The sequence below is a fragment of the Grus americana genome, chromosome 2 (assembly GCF_028858705.1).
Source record: "Grus americana isolate bGruAme1 chromosome 2, bGruAme1.mat, whole genome shotgun sequence".
NCBI classification, from domain to species: domain Eukaryota; kingdom Metazoa; phylum Chordata; class Aves; order Gruiformes; family Gruidae; genus Grus; species Grus americana.
In genome coordinates, this window is record NC_072853.1 from 2515160 (window position 1) to 2533492 (window position 18333).

Here is an 18333-nt window from a genome sequence, read left to right on the forward strand (position 1 = left end):
TGTGACCCTCCCTTGCAGACACACCACATCATAACCACAGTGCGAACCAAAACCACCTGTACATACATTGATCTCCTCCATCTACCACCTCTGACAGAGCTGTTATTTACAGTCCCGTGAACACAGCAAGGGCAAGTGCTCCCTCCTTCCAGCTCTCTTTGATGAGAAGGAGCAGGACCTCCTGACCCATCTCTAGGGCTGTAATCCGAGGTTTGGGGTCTCCTGCCCTCCCAGCTCATCACGTCACGTGGTGCCTGGTGGTTACTATTTCCCTTCTGCCTGCGAATGCTATAGAGTCATGGTATGGGAGATGTAGGGTGAGAAACACCTCTGTAGGAAGGATGGAGAATGCTTGGGACTCACCATCAGGCACTGCTGATTGAAGAAGGGTTGGAACATGGCTCAGGGATGGGGAGACTGAGCTAAGAGCCTCTGGGCAGCCCCACACCTCTGCAATCATTTCAGATGTTTCAGGATATCCAATTCATTTCAGCCAGGCCAAAAGAAGTCATTACATCTGGGACCTACTGGGTCATAATGGCTTTGGATCAAGGCTCTGGAGAGCAGCAGCCTTGGATTCAATTTGACAGACCCCTAAGCCTCCTCCAGTCCTGCTTATAAGCCTAAAAACTGTCCATCAGATGATGGAGCAGAGTCGGGGACATAAGGACACATTTTCTTGGAGGATTTCAGCCATTCAAGGATAAGCACCAAGGAAGTGAATAATCCCTAGCTCAACTCATTTCTTGTAATCTTTCATGAGTGATATCCTTAACCCCCCTCGTGCACGGAGCCGTGCTCCTGCTCGCAGCCTGCCTGGTAATGCAGGAAGTGGCAGGGAGATCCAGGTGAAGTTGAGATTGGCTTTGCAGGCATGCCAGCAGGGTAGCATCAGCATCACCCTGGTCCCATTGGAAACTATATTCCAGCACTGCTGCCCTCTACCAGTAATGCTGCTTGATCTGTGTTAAATATTGGCCCCCTGACATCATATATTGGGAAGAGGGCATCAAGGCTTGGGCTAGAGATACCTGCAGAAAAGGAGGCTGCGCTGCACAGAAAAGGGAATTCCTCATGCCTTGGAAAAGTGCATCATAAAGGGAGGTATTTTTGGGGATGTCAAGAAGCTACAAAGCTAAAAGCAAAAGATGCACTCGTGGGGCAAGTTTGGCCCCGGGCTGTGGCTCTTTCAGAGTAGAGAGCCAAGGCGGCAGCTTGCGGATCCAGGAGAGGTGTTTCCCAGCACCCAGGCACGATGCAAACCACACGTGGGGCACGGGCGGGGGCGCTTTTAAAAAGCAGACATCGCTGGAGTTTACACCTCTTTTATTAGAAATAAGACACATTCATTTTGTGCTCTGAAAACTGTACAGAAAAAAAAAAAATGACAAACACGGAGAGGAGGGAGGGGAAGGCATGGCACGGGGCAGGGCAGGGCATGGGAAAACAGAATTAACCGGAGGAGCTGAGCAGAGAAAGTCGAATATCAACAGTTATTAAACAAACATTTATCTCTGTAATTACATAACACCGTTAATGTCTTGCAAGTCGGCTGGAGTGAATGGGTGAATGGGGAAGGTGGGAGAGAAAAGGGCAGGCTCGGTCGGGCAGGGGAAGGGGGAAAAAAAAAAGATAAAAGAATTAAAACACAGTAGAAAGATATCTGTATGCTAAAATTCATAATGTGTAATTATAATAATTACAATATCATACAACCCGGCATCTGAGGGAGGCCTTTGTGCTTTCCTGTTTCATAGAATAATCTAAAATTGAACAATAATATCACAGTTTTTATAAGTAATCAGTTTCCCTACTTTTTAACTATTTGAAAATTTTTTTATAATTTTTTTCTTTCCATCGTTCATATTACACAGTTAATGGCAAGGTAAATGCCACTGTCCTTAAAGATCAGTTACCCAGGTGGCCGAAAGGAAAGTTGAAGCGGGGATGTTTGCACATCAAGCAACATCTCTCAGTGGGGGAAGCACAACTGGGGTCAGTGATTGATTTGCGTCTTGTATCCATTGCTAGCTTTTTCCTAAAAATGTTTTGGTTTTGGTTTGGTCTTTTTTTTAAAAAAAAAAAACAAACGACCCAAACACACAGTAATAACTCAGACCCTGATCAAGCTTTACTACTGTCTGGCACAATCTGGCCACTCACAACCAGAAGTTTGTTGTCGCACGTCTCCAAAGCTGGGAGAGTTGTTCCAAACATCAGACAGACAGTGCTGGGAATGATAAAAAATAAAAAAAAAAGAAGTCTGCATGTAATGTCAGTGGTATATTTTTTAACGATAAAAATATTGCACAAGACTTGTGGGGGTGAAATGTAGATAACTTATTTTTTGTAAATAGCATTGAGAAATGTTTAATGAAAAAAAATTTAAAAACATTATTATTTTTTTCATGGTGAAATAAAAAGACAGTATTTTATGATGAGGAATGTCCTGCTCTCCTGATCAGCTCCACCTCTTCCTTCTTGTAGGACCACAAACCTGCTTGCTGACTCTGGGCAGCGGGGAGGGAGGAGAAGAGCCAGCGAGGGGAAAATAACCAAAGCCCAAACTGAATAAAACAAAGCAAAACATTGCAAGCCAGCGGCGAAGGGGCTGTGTGTTCCCACCATCCCAAACTTTCCACGGAGCAACTTGCCTTCCACCTTCAGCAGGTGGCATCCTCACCCCATGCCTGCGCAGTCCTACAGCACAGAAAGGCATTTGAAATGACAAGAGCCAAAGAAAAGAAAGGTCTCGGGTTTCAAGTTCTCTTTTTATTGAAGAAAAGAAAAGAAGAAGGAAAAAAATAGATTATTTTGTTTGTTTGTTTGTTTGTTTGTTTGTTTGTTTCCAAGTGGATGTTATTCATGTTGTCAGTTTGTCTCAATGTCCTAAGGCAACATCTCTGTATACCAAATATCTCCAGGTACATTGGCGCATCTGGCTTTCCCTCTTTCTCTCTCTGCCTTCCAGGGAGGGGCACCTTGGAATAAATCTGAGTCCAAAAGCAAGGAAAAATAACAGGAAAAAAAAAAAAAGGAGGATGAGGCCAAGAGGACCTTTGCAAGGCCCGTGCTGAGTTTATCTAACAGTCCATGAAACGACCTACATTCTTCTTGTTGGTCTGTTTTTCTAACACTTTCGACCCTCTCCCTGGAGACGGGGCGAGCAGGTTTTGGAGGTGGTCCTTTCCTTCCACGCCTGTCCCACTCCTTAGGGTGCGCAGAAGCTCCGCTCTGGAGGGATGAGAGGAGGAAGCCCCACCTTACCTCTCCACCTAAGCCACGGACGATGTCACCGCTTCCCCCTCCGGGCCCCGTGGGGACCCGCTGCGGGGGTGCCACCATACCAGGTCACGGTGTGGCACATAGGAGTAGGAATGTCTTCTTGGCCACCGCTTGGTGCATCCCGTCTCCTTCCTTCTTGGATGAGCTGGTGAGAGAGAGGTGGGGGGCAAGGATCGACAAGGGATGCCACAGACCCTCAAGGCTGGGTCTCCCCCGGGGATCTACGGCCAGACCGCATCCCAGCGAGGCTCCCGCAGGAATCCCTTCTTGTGGTCCGCAAACAACACTGATCTTCTTGGCCCTTCGCGGTGGCTGCCGGGCGTCCTTCCACACCTCCCCGTGGCACAGCAGGAAGGCTCCCGGCGTGCGGCAACAGCCCGAAAGCATCTTGGCAGGGTTTGTCCCCTGCAGCCCCTCCCCACCCTCTGCCTCCTCCTTGCTCTCTTCCAGGTTCACTTCTTCTCCAGTCCTACCTGGGAAAGCTCATGTTGTCCCTGAACCTACAGCTACTATACTCTATAAAGTAATATTCCCCCTCTCTGCTGAGAACAATACAAAAGTTACTCCGTCTTACCAAAGGTTTCAAAAGAAACCAAACACTTCTCTCGCTCGGTTCCGATTTAATTTAATCATTTCTTTAAAACGTAGTTTTGTTTTGTTTGTTTCGTTTGTTGTCCGGAAAAAAAAAAGTCCCTTTTTCCCTTTCCGCTCAGACCTCTGTCTGAAGGTCAATAATGTCTTGTCCCACCAAAGGGATGGTGGCCCCTGTTTTCTCCCATTCTACAGTTTTTAGTTCTAGGGGAGACTGTGCCACAGGTTCGATGTCCTTTTTAACCCATGATGGTGGGGACTGGACTTTCCTGATTCCTTCCCAGGGTCTCTTGTTTGGTGTCTGCTGTTTTTCTTGCTGCAAGGGGAGGAAAGCGTAGGAAAGGAGAGAGAGAGAAAGAAAGAAAGAGAGGTTAGTACCCATGCAACAAACACCATTTTTTCACCTCCTTCTCTTATATCAAAGGGAAATTTTTCGTGAAACTCCTAATCCAAAATAAAGTTGGGTTTCAATGAAAATGGCACTTCTGTGTAAACTATTTTCAGGAAGAAAATATAAACTTTTTTTTTCCCCACTGCTATCTCTGTGACCTAATGCTCAAATGCTTCAGCTTTCTGTAGAGGTTTTTGCCGCTTGTATTTCCACTGAAAAACTGAACATGGTTTTGAGAATTTAAGATCTTTTTCTACTTCTACAGAAAATCCCCACATAGAAATCCAGATTACAATGAGGTTTTTCTGAACATACATCGACTGCATTTCATATAGATGTGAATACATCCCTTATGTAGCACAGCTATTTATAGGCTATTTAATTGCAGCAAAACTTCCTAACTATTTTGCCAGTGAACCCATGCTGTTTGATGGGCTGGATCATCAGCTCTGAAACTGAAAGCATTTCCATCAACTCCGCACCAAGCCTTGGAGGCTTTATCGACTGCCGTTAGCCCAGTCTCCTGCCAGCATCCCACCATGGATATCAATCCAGAGAATATCTTTCAATACTTCTGCTGATATGCACCAAGATAAGACTCTGGGGACAGCTGAGGCTCTGTAAAAATGGGTGTATTCTTCAGCACGTATATGAAGGGGAGTCCATGCAAAGATTTTAAATTAGTTGTTCCACTAAGCTTCTTCCCCCCCCGCCCCCCACGAGTGATGCTTTTCACAGTTAATTATCGCCACAAAACACTCCAGCACTGGGTGAGAAAAGGCTTCCCTGCATGTGACAGGAGCACAGAGCCCTTTTGAGCCACTTGCCAAAGGGAAAGTGGCGGCTAGCGGAAAGGATGGGAGGAAAGGCAGCTGCGTGGAGGATGACAACAAGAAGAGAAGAAATCTGGGGAGATGGTGAGGAGACAGACATGCAGGTGACATGCAGCCCAGGACGTGTCACAGCTCGATGTTGTCACCGAAATGTATTGATTGAGGGGAGATGAAGGCACACGTAGACTGCGGTGTCACAATTGTACTCAGGGATGCTGCAGAGATTGCTGTAGCCCCGTAGGAAACCTAAATATCCATCCCTTACATGCTAATCCACCTGTTTAGCCTCTGATTTTGTCCCTTCCTAAGAGACTTTTGTCAGTCTGTTGTTTATCCTACTTCCATACCACAATGTGGATAGGAAAGGCGCTGTAGCATTATCCCTACAGGGACAGCTTTCATTACATCACCCAAGCCATGAATTCTGCATTTCCAAACTTTCACCCTTAATATAAAAACAAGGTGTGTTTGAAGTTGCTCCTGCATCCCTGCAGCTGCTCACAGGGAGAAGGCTCTGGGTGGGGTCATTTGGTGGCTAGAGAGTGGCAGATGTACGAACCAGGTAAACCTGGTCTTCTCCATGTGAAGTGAAAACATTCTGAAATTTTAATTCCAAGGGAGAAAAATAACTCTGTTACAGTCCTTTGAAAGAGATTTTTTTTTTTTTTTTAAATCAAATTTTGGAACAGTATTGTTCAGAAGAATGTAAACCACTTCAGTTCTTGAAATCTGCAGCTGAGGTTTTCATTAAACTCTATAGCACAGAGCTTTTCTTATGCTTACTTTATTCCATCATGTAACACAATGGTGATTAATACTAATATGACAGAAAAGGTGATAAAATTGTTGACTTATTCCATTATCTATTTTGCAACTTATTTAAGAACCACTGCAACTATAAAACTGAAACCTTTTTATCTCTGTGTGTGTCTTAATGAGACAAGTTTGAGACTTCCTGAAGTGAAACTTCTACCCACAGCATTTTTGCAGGCCATTGGCCTGCCATGAAAAGATGCAGCAAGAAGGTACACATAAAGAGAAAAGCACATATAGAGCAAAAAAATGGAATGAAATTAAGAGTTTCCCAAAAGGTGAAGGAAAAAAAAAAAAAAGACTTGGTCAGAACAGCTCTTCTCAATGAAAAACATTTTGTTTTCTCCCACAATTGCTGTAATGCCACAAGTTTTCTAAGTTACGATGTCCACAGCTGTATTATTTAACAGTGAGCAGCGCAAATGATCATATGCATGAAGTTCATAAATAATTCCATCTTTTCCCTCAAATGAAAGCTCTTCTTTGATGGCACTATTTACGGCCACCTTCAGCATCGGATTCTTCTATTCCCAACCAATATCTGTTTTAACCATCCCTCCATCTGCCACACTCCTGACCTTCAGCCTCTCCTTCGTGCTGTGAGGATGCACCCAGATCTGATGGTGTACACTGAACATGATCAGCAAACCTCAAAGTCATTCTTGTCATGGGCTGCTTTTGAGCAACTGAGCGAGAGCAGCTGCAAATCCACGTAGGGAACAGAAACTGGGAAAAAAACTACCCCAAAACAAATGATTATGAGCTCACATCTACGGCAATGGCCTCTGAGCAGACCTGTCACTGGGGAACAAGGTCTAAGGGGTTACAATAATTATTCAATGGCGATAAAAAACAGACATTAAATGTTATGAATTATTATAAATGGATAAATTAAGAAAGGAAGAGAGAATGAAATAGAAAACACTATGCCAGTGTATAACTCCACTCTGCACCTGCATCTTGAATACTATGTGCACTCCATGGTCTTCCTGATAGAAGGATATGGGGGAAGTGGTAAGGGTGGTCTGCTTACAGCCATGAACAAAATTATGGAACATGTTCTGTAGGAGGAAAGATTACACGGACTATGACCTTTCAGCCTTGGAAAGAGATTATGGATGGATGTGAAAGAGGTCTATGAAACTTAGTGGTTTGTTGACGGTAGGAACGGACTACTGATGGGAGAGATCATCTCTTCCAATACAAGAACTACAGAGCATGATGAGACACCAAGCAGTGCCTAGCCCAGAGTGAACCCCAGGAGCTGGTCCTGCACACAGAGCCCAGCTGAACAGCAGAGCACCTTTCCACAGTTCTCTGTTGATGCTGAAAACTGCCAAAGTTATAAAAACTACATGGAAACATTCACAAAAGCAACGTCCATTCAGTACTATGAAGTAAAGTGACACCATTCTGCATCGGGGGTCTCCGAGCACAAATTATGGGAGTCTTGGGGATCTCTTTGAAGATATAGTACTACATGCTTACCCTGCATTTTTATTTTTCCAAGCTGATTTTTACTCCAGCATGGAGATGAGACAGGAACAGACTGGCCTTGGGTCTGACCCCATATGGTTGTTTCAATCTAGCTTATTAGTGTGATGTGTTATCTAGCTATGACTGTGGTGGGCCTAGTGACTCCAAAGATGTCTACTTACAGTAAGAAGATGAAAAGGAGCCTCAGGAGATCAGCAAATGGAGAAGGGAGGCTTGCTTTCAGTTTCCAACTTCTCAGAAAAGAGTTAGACTTCTCTAGTGATGCTGTGAGTGGAGGTGCTATCTCAGGGGTGGGATGCACCACGGTGCACCAGCAGCTCACGGAGCTGTGTGCACAGACGTGATCTGAGCACGAGTGCAGAAGGACTCGGTGCCCGGTCGGATCTCAGAACAGGTTAAATGCAATCAGTTGGACTGAACTCTGGCAAGGACGCTGGGAGACAAAAGAAAATTTTCTCTTCTTGGCAGGAGACACCCTGGGAATCGGTAGTGGGCTCCTGGGAACAACACCCTTTTTCTTTCCCTCCTTATGGAAAAGGTTTTTATCGGGTCTTGGGCACTTGAACAGCATATAGAAACAGCCACTGGGCTCATGCTTTAACTCTGGCATTTCCCTCCAGCCCCACTGTGGGGCCTTAGCAATCCTTGCAGACAGCAGGGAAAACCTAGCTATGCACAGAAAAGAAGAAAAAAACCTGGAGAGAGGGTTGTGTAATCTGGCTGTAAAAAGGCGCCGGTGCTGGCCCAGGGCCTGGCACCTCGGAGACAGCCAGGAATGGCCCGAGACAAGAGCTGAAAGCAGTGGAGGCTGCTCTGCCAGTAACTCACAGAGACAGAGCCATTACTCTGGCCTGACACAGCCCATGAGCTTCTGGCTGTCGGGGACGGGGGGCGGAATGTATATCGGTTCCTGCCTGGTGCCAGGACGGCGGAGCAGACTGCTCTGTTGGAGGGGTGGGAAGGGAGGGAGCACCCGGACCCAAAGCTGGGGTAAAACCTGCTGCATAGGGCAAACTGGAGATCTTCATCACCCTGGTGGCATTCAGAGTCTCCTTCATTCAGCCGTGGCTTTCATTTTGGCTGCACATCTTTAAGGCAGAAGGAGAGGATTTGGGACAAAAGGCATTTAAGATGCAGTGTCAACAACCCCCTCCAAAATCCCTAATAAAGACAGGGGCAAAGTGCATTGAGATAAACCCCACAGCCCTTTCCTTCTAAAGCTAGTCCTGGCAGACTGCAACGAGTCGGCTCATGGTGGCTATGGAAAGGTGAGCTGTTCTGTGCGTTGGCTCTGTCCTGCCTTCAAAGGTCCAGGCTGGCTTCACCCAGAGTACCTGGATCCTAGTGCAACTCTTTTGCTTAGGAGCGGCATCAGTGTATTGCACAAATACGGCACGGGAGACTGACTGGCTGCTCTAAGACACAGTTTTCATTGCATACTTCAGTCAAAAATGATGAGAAGCACAAGCTGTTAAGCTGCATCTCCTTGTGTTTGTTTTGTATTCAGTTTTTTGGGTTTTTTTTTTGTTTGGTTGTTTGGTTGTTTGGTTTTGGTGGGGTTTTTTTAATACCCAATTTTTATGGTTACCCTGAATAATCTGAAGAGGAATTCAGTGCTTTCTACTGAGCACTCTGGGATAGCTCCCCTAGAACCAGCTACTCCCATGCTGTTTTCATTGCCTCTAGTGTTAACTTGAAGGATATTTCATGACCCAAATGGTCTCTCCCCATGACATTGATGACTCTTGGACCAGAATGAAGTTATTCAGAGCGTATAGCAGGGAATCTGAAAGATAAATGTGGCTCACGCTGTCTAATCTATCTTCGGATCAATGTCGATGAAAAGTGATTAGAAAATGGGAAAGCTGTCTTGTTTTTTTACAGAGTGATAAATTTTCCTTTCTGTGTTTGAAACAAGTAGCTGCAGGTCCTTCATTTTATGCTACTGAACTACAAAGATGATTTTTTTTTCTTTTTTCATTTACAAGAAAAGCTAAATAAAAAGAAGTGGATGACTGTATTCAGAATTTAATTTTTTTTTTTTTTTTGTGGGTTTAACTTGCATTGATGGAAATGAGTTAGCAAACCTCCAATACCCAGCATTTGTTGGATTACAAAAATGTCTTCTGCTTCTGTATTCTCTCAAGTTCAGCTGGTCTAACATGTAGGGGTTGCTGTGAGCCAAAGTCTTGTGAGGCCATGCACAGCTGAAGGTGAACAGGCAATGAATGAAGGAGCTCTTTCATAGACCCTATGGGGCTCTTTCCTTAGACTCATAAACCATCCCTTGCCTGAAGGTTTCAGAGAAAGCCCATGGTTCCATCAGCATGAGGAACAAGCTATTCTCCAGGTGATTCCTGCTGTTAATCCAGCTGGTTAACATACCATCCTCTTTTGGACAATTCATATGGTCTACTGAGGAGCCCACTCGGTGGACATGGAGGACTAGGTGTTCCCCAAAATGCTGAAATCATTCAAGGCTGCCCCATGCCTCACAGGGACACCTAGGGACTCCAGGAGAGGACCAAAAGCACCCAAACCCAAATTCTTTATAGAATCCTTTGGGTAACCAGTCCAAACAATTAGGAGCTGAAATCTGCTGGTGGAAGCTGAAGGGTTTTGGAGCAGCTGATGGCTGGTTAGCATCAAATGGCACGGCAGGAACTGAATGTCGACATGGAGGACACAGGGAATAAGAAGTGTCTTTGAGAAATTCAGAGTAATTGATGCCTGATATCTGGGACACGAGCTATCAGATGATCTACAGGAGGAGGTGACCTGCTGATTGATGGTATATTTGGACATTCAGTAGCTGACAGATGGTTTACGGCTGAATGAATTAAGGCTTGACGTCATTTTCATAACAGAATTTATTGTAGCAATTATTATACTTTATGTAGCATTCCTCCCTATAAAAGTTACCGTAATTGGTCTTTTAAAATTTGCCAGTTACCAAAGCCTTTAAGAAGTGCAGAGAGGATTAAACACGTGCCGCGGAGGAGATACCCTACTTGTACGTGGAGCTTCCCTTGCAGAGGGACACACAGGAGGACCACAGCCTCCTGATTTTCTAATTCCTCAGTGAGGAATGAGACCGATTTTGACACAACCACCACCATCTGAGCTCCTCCACACCCAGTCTCAGCCCATGCAAAGAGGTTCCCATGGACAGGAGACAAATTTTCCCACCCTGGAGCAGGGCTGCCGGCTCCCCAGCCAGCGAGCAAAAGGCCAGGTAGCCAGCAGGCAAGGGAATTAATTCTGTCACGCAGCAGAGCATGCCAGGGAGACACGCAGCCATTAGTAGGAGTGACTGCAATATTGATCAATATTCCTGTTTTCTCACTACTCTGTTAGATTCCAAAGCAAGTGCTGGTGGGACAAGTATACCCTCCAGGCGTTCGAAGAGGATAGCTAAGAAAAATCTTGACCTGAGAAGAGAAAGTGAGTAATCAAGCCAGAAACATTGTCTAGCAGGAGATAAGTAAAAAGTCATAGAATGGCAGAAAAAAAATTTGTATATTTTTTTCCACTGGGTTTTGGAGCAAGTGCTGGTCCAGGATCAACAGAAAGATAGGACTGGATTTGAGAGCTAAGTTACAGACCACGTCCAGATCCTGTATGTCGACTCCAGGACAGGGCTCCAGCCAAAGCAAAAGCCATTTGAGCTGCAGGGAGCTAAACGTAGCAAGTGGCTAATAAGCAAGAACGAGCAAATCAGAGAAATTTGCAGAGCTCTGTTCAGCACAGCTTTCACTGACCTCTGCACAAGAGCTGCTGTTTAAAAGGAATGCAAAGCCAGATGCTGGCAAGGAGAGAGGAATATGTATGTGATTCAAACTTCTCTAATGGAGCTGGATCAAAGGACTCCTGCCAAGGGGGAAGGCAGGAGCGTCACTTCCATTGCTTTCAAAGCTGGTGCTAAGAGTAGAAGAAACAAAGCCCTCGCTTCCTTTAAAGGCTGCAAAGCCTCCGCTTTCGTACCATGCTGTTGCAGAGCATGTGAACCCCTCCTGATGTCCAACCCAAGCACTGGAATTTCTTTAGCAATTAACTTGTGGGGAGGAGCAGTGTTGGAGATGCTTCACCCTGACAATAGAGAACTATGCAGCAAAATATTTCCCATGTGGTACAAAGTAGCTTGAAAAGAGCCACCGCCCTGCTTTAATGTGGATAGCTCTCAGCTGCAGGTATTTAGACCTTGGGAAGTGTGTGTATTTAGGGGGAAGCAGGGGAAAAAAATTGCATGTTAGAGCTTACACTCTGCCAGGTAAAGGGCAGACTTTTAAATGGGGAAACAAACTTATAATAAGATTTCCACTGATGGGAATTTTTTTTTTTTTTTTTTTTGGTAGCAATTGGGTAGCTAAAGAGCAACTCAAAGTGATGGGAGCAATTAGGAAGGAAGAACTCTGCTGTCTGAGGCAGTACCAACCTCACGTGCATCTGTTTGGGCAGCAAAATGTGCCTTAAAGCTGCTATGAGGAAATATCTACGATCCAGGTAGAAGCCACTCACTACTTACTGTAACCTTAAAAATGAAGACCTGGTCGATCCCAGACACTGAGAGTTTTTAATTTTAATCATTTAGGATGTGTGATGTGGATGGCCGGGTTTTTTGATGCAAATCCTTCTGTGCTTGTCTCCAAGCCTTTGGTTCCTTTCATGCTTCCTGGCTGCAAATAAGCTGTCTAGGGGATAAATATTCAACAAACACAGCTCATTCAGTTTTCTGCTCAGGGTCTACACCAGCTTCCAGTTTGGTCTGGGATAAAATGGAAGGGCAATAGTGTGCAACAACCACACACAGGCTGGTTGCAAGCCATCTGGGAGGAGGATGAGCAAAGTAAACCCAGCTGGTCCTGAGATATTCTCTTTAGATTCAAAGTCCCTTCAGGTGGACAGAGATAGTCTGTCCCATATTCCACCACAACAGGAGCAAAGGAGTCTTGCCTACAACCCTGTAACTTCCCTTTGAGTAAGGGCTGATTTTTCAAAAAAACATCTCCCTCTTCCTTGCTTCATCTGAACTTGAAGACTGCAAAAGAGAAAAATTACCATGGCCCATGGTAAGGTCATACAGAGATCTGTTAGTGCATTTAAAAACTGACTTTTCAACTTGCAGTCATCAGATCTTGTTGCATGTCTGTCTGATAATATCTTAATTCCCTGGCACTGAAAAGTTAGCTTTGGATAATAATGTCTACATCCCTGATTAGCTCATAAAGCCACAAATGAGTGAGATCCCTGGACTCTGCCACGGTGAACTGGCCTAGGCAAGAGCAGGTGGATGTGTGGTCCTGTATGCTTTGAACATGAATCCTGCTGGACAATGTGATTTTAATTGGGAATATCTGAATGTACTTCCAATGGGAGAACAATTATAGTTGAGGTACATGTATAAGAAAGTACATGTCACATGGAATTGATTTCTTGTAATAAACTGGAAAAAAACCATAGAAAAATCCCACTTTGTTGCCCAAGGAAGGACAATTCTGTATTCTTGTACTCTGAGACTCAAGTTACTTTAGCATTAGCAGTGTGCTTTGGTTTGTAGCAAAATAACTACAGCAAACACTGCTGCCACAGTGGTTCCTGGGAATGCATTAAACATGGTCAAGATTCAGATGTGGTTGGCGTTTCAGGCAGTATTCTGGTCCTCCTGATTGCCTGCCTCTGACATACCATCCTGGCAACACTGATCGTTAGCAAGTTGACGACAGGCCAACTGATGATGGCGGTGGGGATGCCCTAATCTCAGCGGGATGTGGATTAGTCTCCAGATCTTTGCTGCAGCAGTTCTGACTTGAACGGTGACGTGCGATGGCTAGCAGCAGCGTTGCACAGTGCTTTGCATCACACATGTGCTTCCACCGTGTGCCCTCCAGTGAAAGGGAGAAGAAAGGTCCCAAGGAAGGACTCCTTGGGCGCTGGGTGAGGGGAAAGCATTATTCACCCCCAAACCTGTCCCCATGTCTGCAGGATAAGAGGAAAGCCCAGAGGCATTTGTCAAGGCTGCCTTTGATAGGGGTTGCATCATTCTCACATCAGTAATGCCTTTCAGAAATGGACCTTGTAAAGGAGGACAGCTGAACAGCTCAAACACGCAGGAGTCCCTGATTATGTTTCCAGCTCTGCCAGTAACTACTTTGGGACAGTGGACAAAGGGCAGTCATCTTTATCTTTCAAGTGTACACTTATCCAAAGTTTAAATGTGTCAGGATACTTAGAGAGGAGGAATATATGTGCTGGTACAAACCTGCAGGTCGTTTCTGAAGATCCCTTTAAAATCACATTTTACCACTGAAGCTGGAGAAATTCTCAACACTAAACACATGTGATGGTTGAATTTTCAACCCCTCTTCCTAAAGAGACAGAAGATCTGTTTCTTCCTCCCATTCTTCTGTTGGTGCTTCCTTCGAATCTGACAATGTAGTAGCTCATCTGAGAGGAACTATGTATTTAGTGTTATAGGGCAACCAGTTTTGGCCAGTACAGAGAAGACTAGCGTTTACGTCAAAACCAAAACCCAAACCAATCCCTAAAAAGGGCCAGGACTATTCCTAGGAATTCCCAAAGGAGGCCCATCCTATGCAGACATTTAGTTCAAGTCTCAGCACCACCTTCCTGATCTTGGAGTTGAAGGAGGAGAGAGGAAGTGCAAGAAGATAAGGAAAAGCATCATACCTTGGAAAGGACTAAGGACAATAGAACGTGCTGCCAGGAGAGGCTGGGAAACTGCCAGGGCTGGAGAGAGAATTGGTAGCTTGACTTTGTGGTTGCTTATTTAAAAGGGAAATCAAAGATACAGCAATGCAAGCAGGTAGACTAGACCCAGTAAACATCCCTTCTGCTCTGTGATGCTAGGTGTGAAAGGGTTCGAGGGTGTTCCAGGATCCTTATGACCTTGTTCATGTCAACAAGGCAAGGAGTTTGCTATAGGTGAAGGAATGTATTTGGGTTCATGCGTCATGGAAGGGTTTGGGATAGGTCTACAATGCTCTTCAATGCAAAACAAAAGCCAGACTTACGCTAACGTTAGTTTTATCACTTCCACCAGAAGAAATACTCCATCGTTTTATAACCTAAACATACATAAAAGAGAAAAATTTCTTTTGTAGTTACTTTAATCCCTGGTATCTGCAGTTTGCCTTCTCAGGGCAAGCTGAAGATGGGGCATTATTTCCAGTGGGATCCCGAGAAGCAAACGGCAGAAAAAGGGGTGAAGAAAGCTATTTATTTTTCTTTGTACTCCTTTGAATGTTTTTAAACCAATACCCACTACTGACTTGCCAATAGCGATCTTTGCAAGCTCACCCTCTCAGGTTACATCCAAGGAAAAATCACAACTTGAAAAAGATTGAGTCAATATGCAAAGGCCACCTTCACAGCTTCTTTCCAGCAGTTCAAAGCTCTTTGATGCTGACACTGGCAACTTTAATTCTAGATAGATGCATCGCTGAAATGCTCAAAACCTCTCAATCTATAAAACCCTCCTGCAAACATATCACAGATTAGCTTTTACATGGTATTTAGGCGTTTCTGATTTTACAGCTGTGTCATACCTAAATAATAGAAAAAAAGCAGAGAGATGAAACTCAGTAAAATGCATTGGGATTCTGGGCTGACACAGGCTTCTTTGATCTGAACCTGCCTGCTAGATTCACTATCCCTCTCATTCTGTAACACTGGACAGCCCATAATAACACCTTGCCACACACAATAAAAGTAGGATTTGCTGGGACCACATCTCCAGAGCTCAGCACAGCATTGCTGTGAGAACTGAAAGCAGACCAAACGCTCTGCAGTGCTCTGCTGCCACAAAGAACCAAGCTAAACTTCTTGTTCAATCACCCCCTGAGCTCTGGTCTTGCCTCTAAGGGAGTCCCATCAAAATAAACCCAGCTAGTGCCTCCTTGGCCACGCCGCAGGTGACTGTGTATCCTGGATCTGACTTTGTTTGCAAATGATCAAGAATATTATAAATAGCTCACCTTGCCACTCTCCTGAGTGCAGGCACAACCCAAATTTCATTTCTTACTGCCAACCTGACCTTGCTGCTTGTTCTTCCCTTCTGCTGGAGTAGATACACTTCCTTGCAACCTTTTGGCTCTCGCTCAGGTGCTATCAGCCTGCCCTCCCTTACTTGCATTATAGACATCACTTCCTACACAGGCTCCCGATATCTGTTTCGAGTACCAAAACTCTGCCCCAATGAAAGGCTGCAAGGTCTTTCCCTCAGCTTGCCTCCCTCAAAGTCTCTTCTTGCCCTGAAGGTCTGCTCCTGTTGAGGAAAGCCATGTATATGGTGATCAGCTGCCACAGATACCCTCATGCTACATTTAATTAGCGTGCAGTCCCCAAGGAGTGCTGCCGCCATCAGAGCTTAAATCCCATTGCTGTGGCTTTCCTAAATAACTGTGCCCAACACTGCTGCCTTGGCCCCTGCAAGTGGGATGGAAGATTCCTGCTGTCCCCACCTTCTGCCCTCTCCCCTTTCCACCTGGATTTCCTCAAGGCTGTTGTGTTTTCCATTCCTAGCTATGAGTAGATGGATGTGGCACTTGGAGATGACCTGAACAGAGATGCAAAGAACAGACATGGACACAAGGAACAGAGACAAACAAGACAACACAGACTGCATTCACCACGAATGGGCATGAGGACAGACATTCTCCTTCTGGGCTGCTGACCAGCAGTGGTACCTCTGTGACCCTCTGTGTCCTGTTTGGTGCACATGTGCTTGTTGCAACATACAGGGACAGAACATCAAGGTAAGGCATTCACTGAGGGTTCCTAAACTTTCTTGCTTCTTCCCATGCTCCTGCTGGCACTAGAGAGCTCTAGAAGATGATGGTTCTGCAGGTGTCTGACTAACCTTGCTGTCCGTTGTTGGAGACTCCTTCTCCTTCTCTGCGTGCTGGAGTTTTCTGTTCAGGTCTTGGAACATGTCTTGGTGACGTTTTCTTGTGTGCATGATTTTCTGAAGCAAACACAAGGGCCACAGGTCAGCAAATCCCCCTCAGCTGTACAGAAACAACATGTCTTCCCACCAAAGTTACATACATTATTAAAAACTGCCTCTGTCTCCCTGCAGGTGCAATCTGGTGTGCCTAAACTACCTTCAAAGTTCACTGAGGACCCAGTGTAGCACTGCCTTTATGTTGAGGATTAGATGGTGGAAAAGACCAATTTTTGACCTTATGGTTACCATAAACCTGCAACTGCCAACTGTTTATGCTGCAGAATTTGTGCTTGACTGGAAATGTTCTACCAGCTTGACCTAGGAAGCTTTGCTGACCTTCTTTAACTGATATCTGACGCCATGCCCACTCTGTTCTCAGTGTGCCTCCTTTGCAAATGTGCTCAGAGCTTACCCAAACATGTAGGATTTGGGTAGAAGAAGTTCAGTCAGAGACTATTCCACAATTTCCTTCTCTTTGTATTGCGGCCCTTCTGCATTTCACTTCTACCTTCTACTGTCCAGAAGGAGAGACAGGACCAATTTCTACAAGGACTTCCCTTTGCATGTAAAAGCATGTTGAATACGGCTTTCTTGTATTCTGCCAAATGCTATACAATAGGAGGCGGCTCAAATAGTTTGAGACCAACTTGAAGGATCAGCTTAGATGTACCCACCGTGCCTCAATTTCAGACCAAGGTCACAACCTGGAGTTCTGAAGTGATTCTAGCATTAAGGCAACTCCTTGTGGGCCCTGAACGTGCCTCTGTTTTGGAATAAGCTAGCAGCTTTGAAGGGAAAGCATAGTTCTGCCAGGAAGGGTGCCATGATTGTAGTCAAGATAGCTGCATTAGCTCTCAGTAGCCCCATGGACCTTTTGTGGCAGACTGGCTCTTTCAAAGCTTTCTACTCTGTGCCTCAGATGTGAGGACAGACATTTTCCTATGTACAGTCTAGACTTCTTCCTCCCAGGCTGATTCTGTGAGGTTCATTAATAGGTGTGAAAGGCCAGGGTTGACAATGGGTTGTGACAGTGGGGATGTATTAGCTTCCTTTCTGTTAAGCAACAGATGTTGCACACAAACGGTCAGGCATTTCAGGCCACCAACCAAATGTACATGTGCTTCCCATACAGGAACGTGGTGCAGTCACCTACCGCTGTATCAGCTCTCCATAAGCATTTTGCTCACAGAGGAGACATTACAGGTCTTGGGCAAGCCAGCATGGGATCTTGATTTACAAATATTTACACAGAAGCTACTGCTCCATAAATTAAGCATGTACCAATATAAATCACCCATTTGTTTAGCTGCACAGGGTAAGCCTTACTAGGCATCCATCACAACTCTTTCAACCTACTGTTTTTAAACCCTTGAAGAAGCACTTGGGCAGAGGCAGCGCTCCTGCAAAGGTGCCAGGAAGAAAAGAAAGCAGCATTTCTTTTTCTCATCTTATCCCTAGAAAAATACTTTCAGAAAGGGATGTACTCACCTCAAAATCTAGCTCTGCATACCGGGATTTCCGCCTCTGGGTATTCAAAAGAAAAAGAGATGGGTGAAGGTTAGTAAATGGGTTGATGCTGTTGAGTAGGCACAAACTCAACCACACAGTAGAAAAAACAGGGAGAGTCATTCTCCTTTTCCTTCTTCCCACACCTTTAACCTGTTTCTCTGGCTCTTCATGATGGAAAGTGCCAGCCAGTTAGAGGGATCTCTACCAAAAGACACTGAGCCTTGAGGAGGGCTGAGCATGGGAGTGTGGTCAATTCAAGACTCTTTCCTAGTTGTGAGCTTGCAGGTGGTTCACAGAATGGAAAGCAGAGAGGCTCAGCCAACTCATCTATTGAAGCTTTTGAGCATCGGTCAGTCAAGACTGAAGTTTGGACAGCAAAGGCTGAGACCTGCTCTTGGACAACAGGCAAGAAAAGGGCCAGGTGCTGAGAAGTGACAGGACAAGGGGTA

General features: G+C 45.2%; 1 protein-coding gene across 2 annotated transcripts in view; it reads right to left on the minus strand.

The window, feature by feature from the left end:
- Positions 1-1309: 1309 nt before the first annotated feature.
- ADGRB1 (adhesion G protein-coupled receptor B1) overlaps positions 1310-18333 on the minus strand; it is a 283833-nt gene continuing 266809 nt past the window's right edge. The window contains exons 30-33 of one of the 2 annotated variants that reach the window (XM_054816237.1): positions 17864-17899; positions 16289-16393; positions 14442-14495; positions 1310-4192 (exon numbers count right to left, since the gene is read on the minus strand). In XM_054816237.1, the coding sequence (XP_054672212.1) occupies positions 3995-4192; positions 14442-14495; positions 16289-16393; positions 17864-17899 (393 nt within the window). In that variant the 3' untranslated portion in view covers positions 1310-3994. The remainder of the gene's footprint in view (positions 4193-14441; positions 14496-16288; positions 16394-17863; positions 17900-18333) is intronic. The other variant, XM_054816238.1, reaches the window with a different exon arrangement.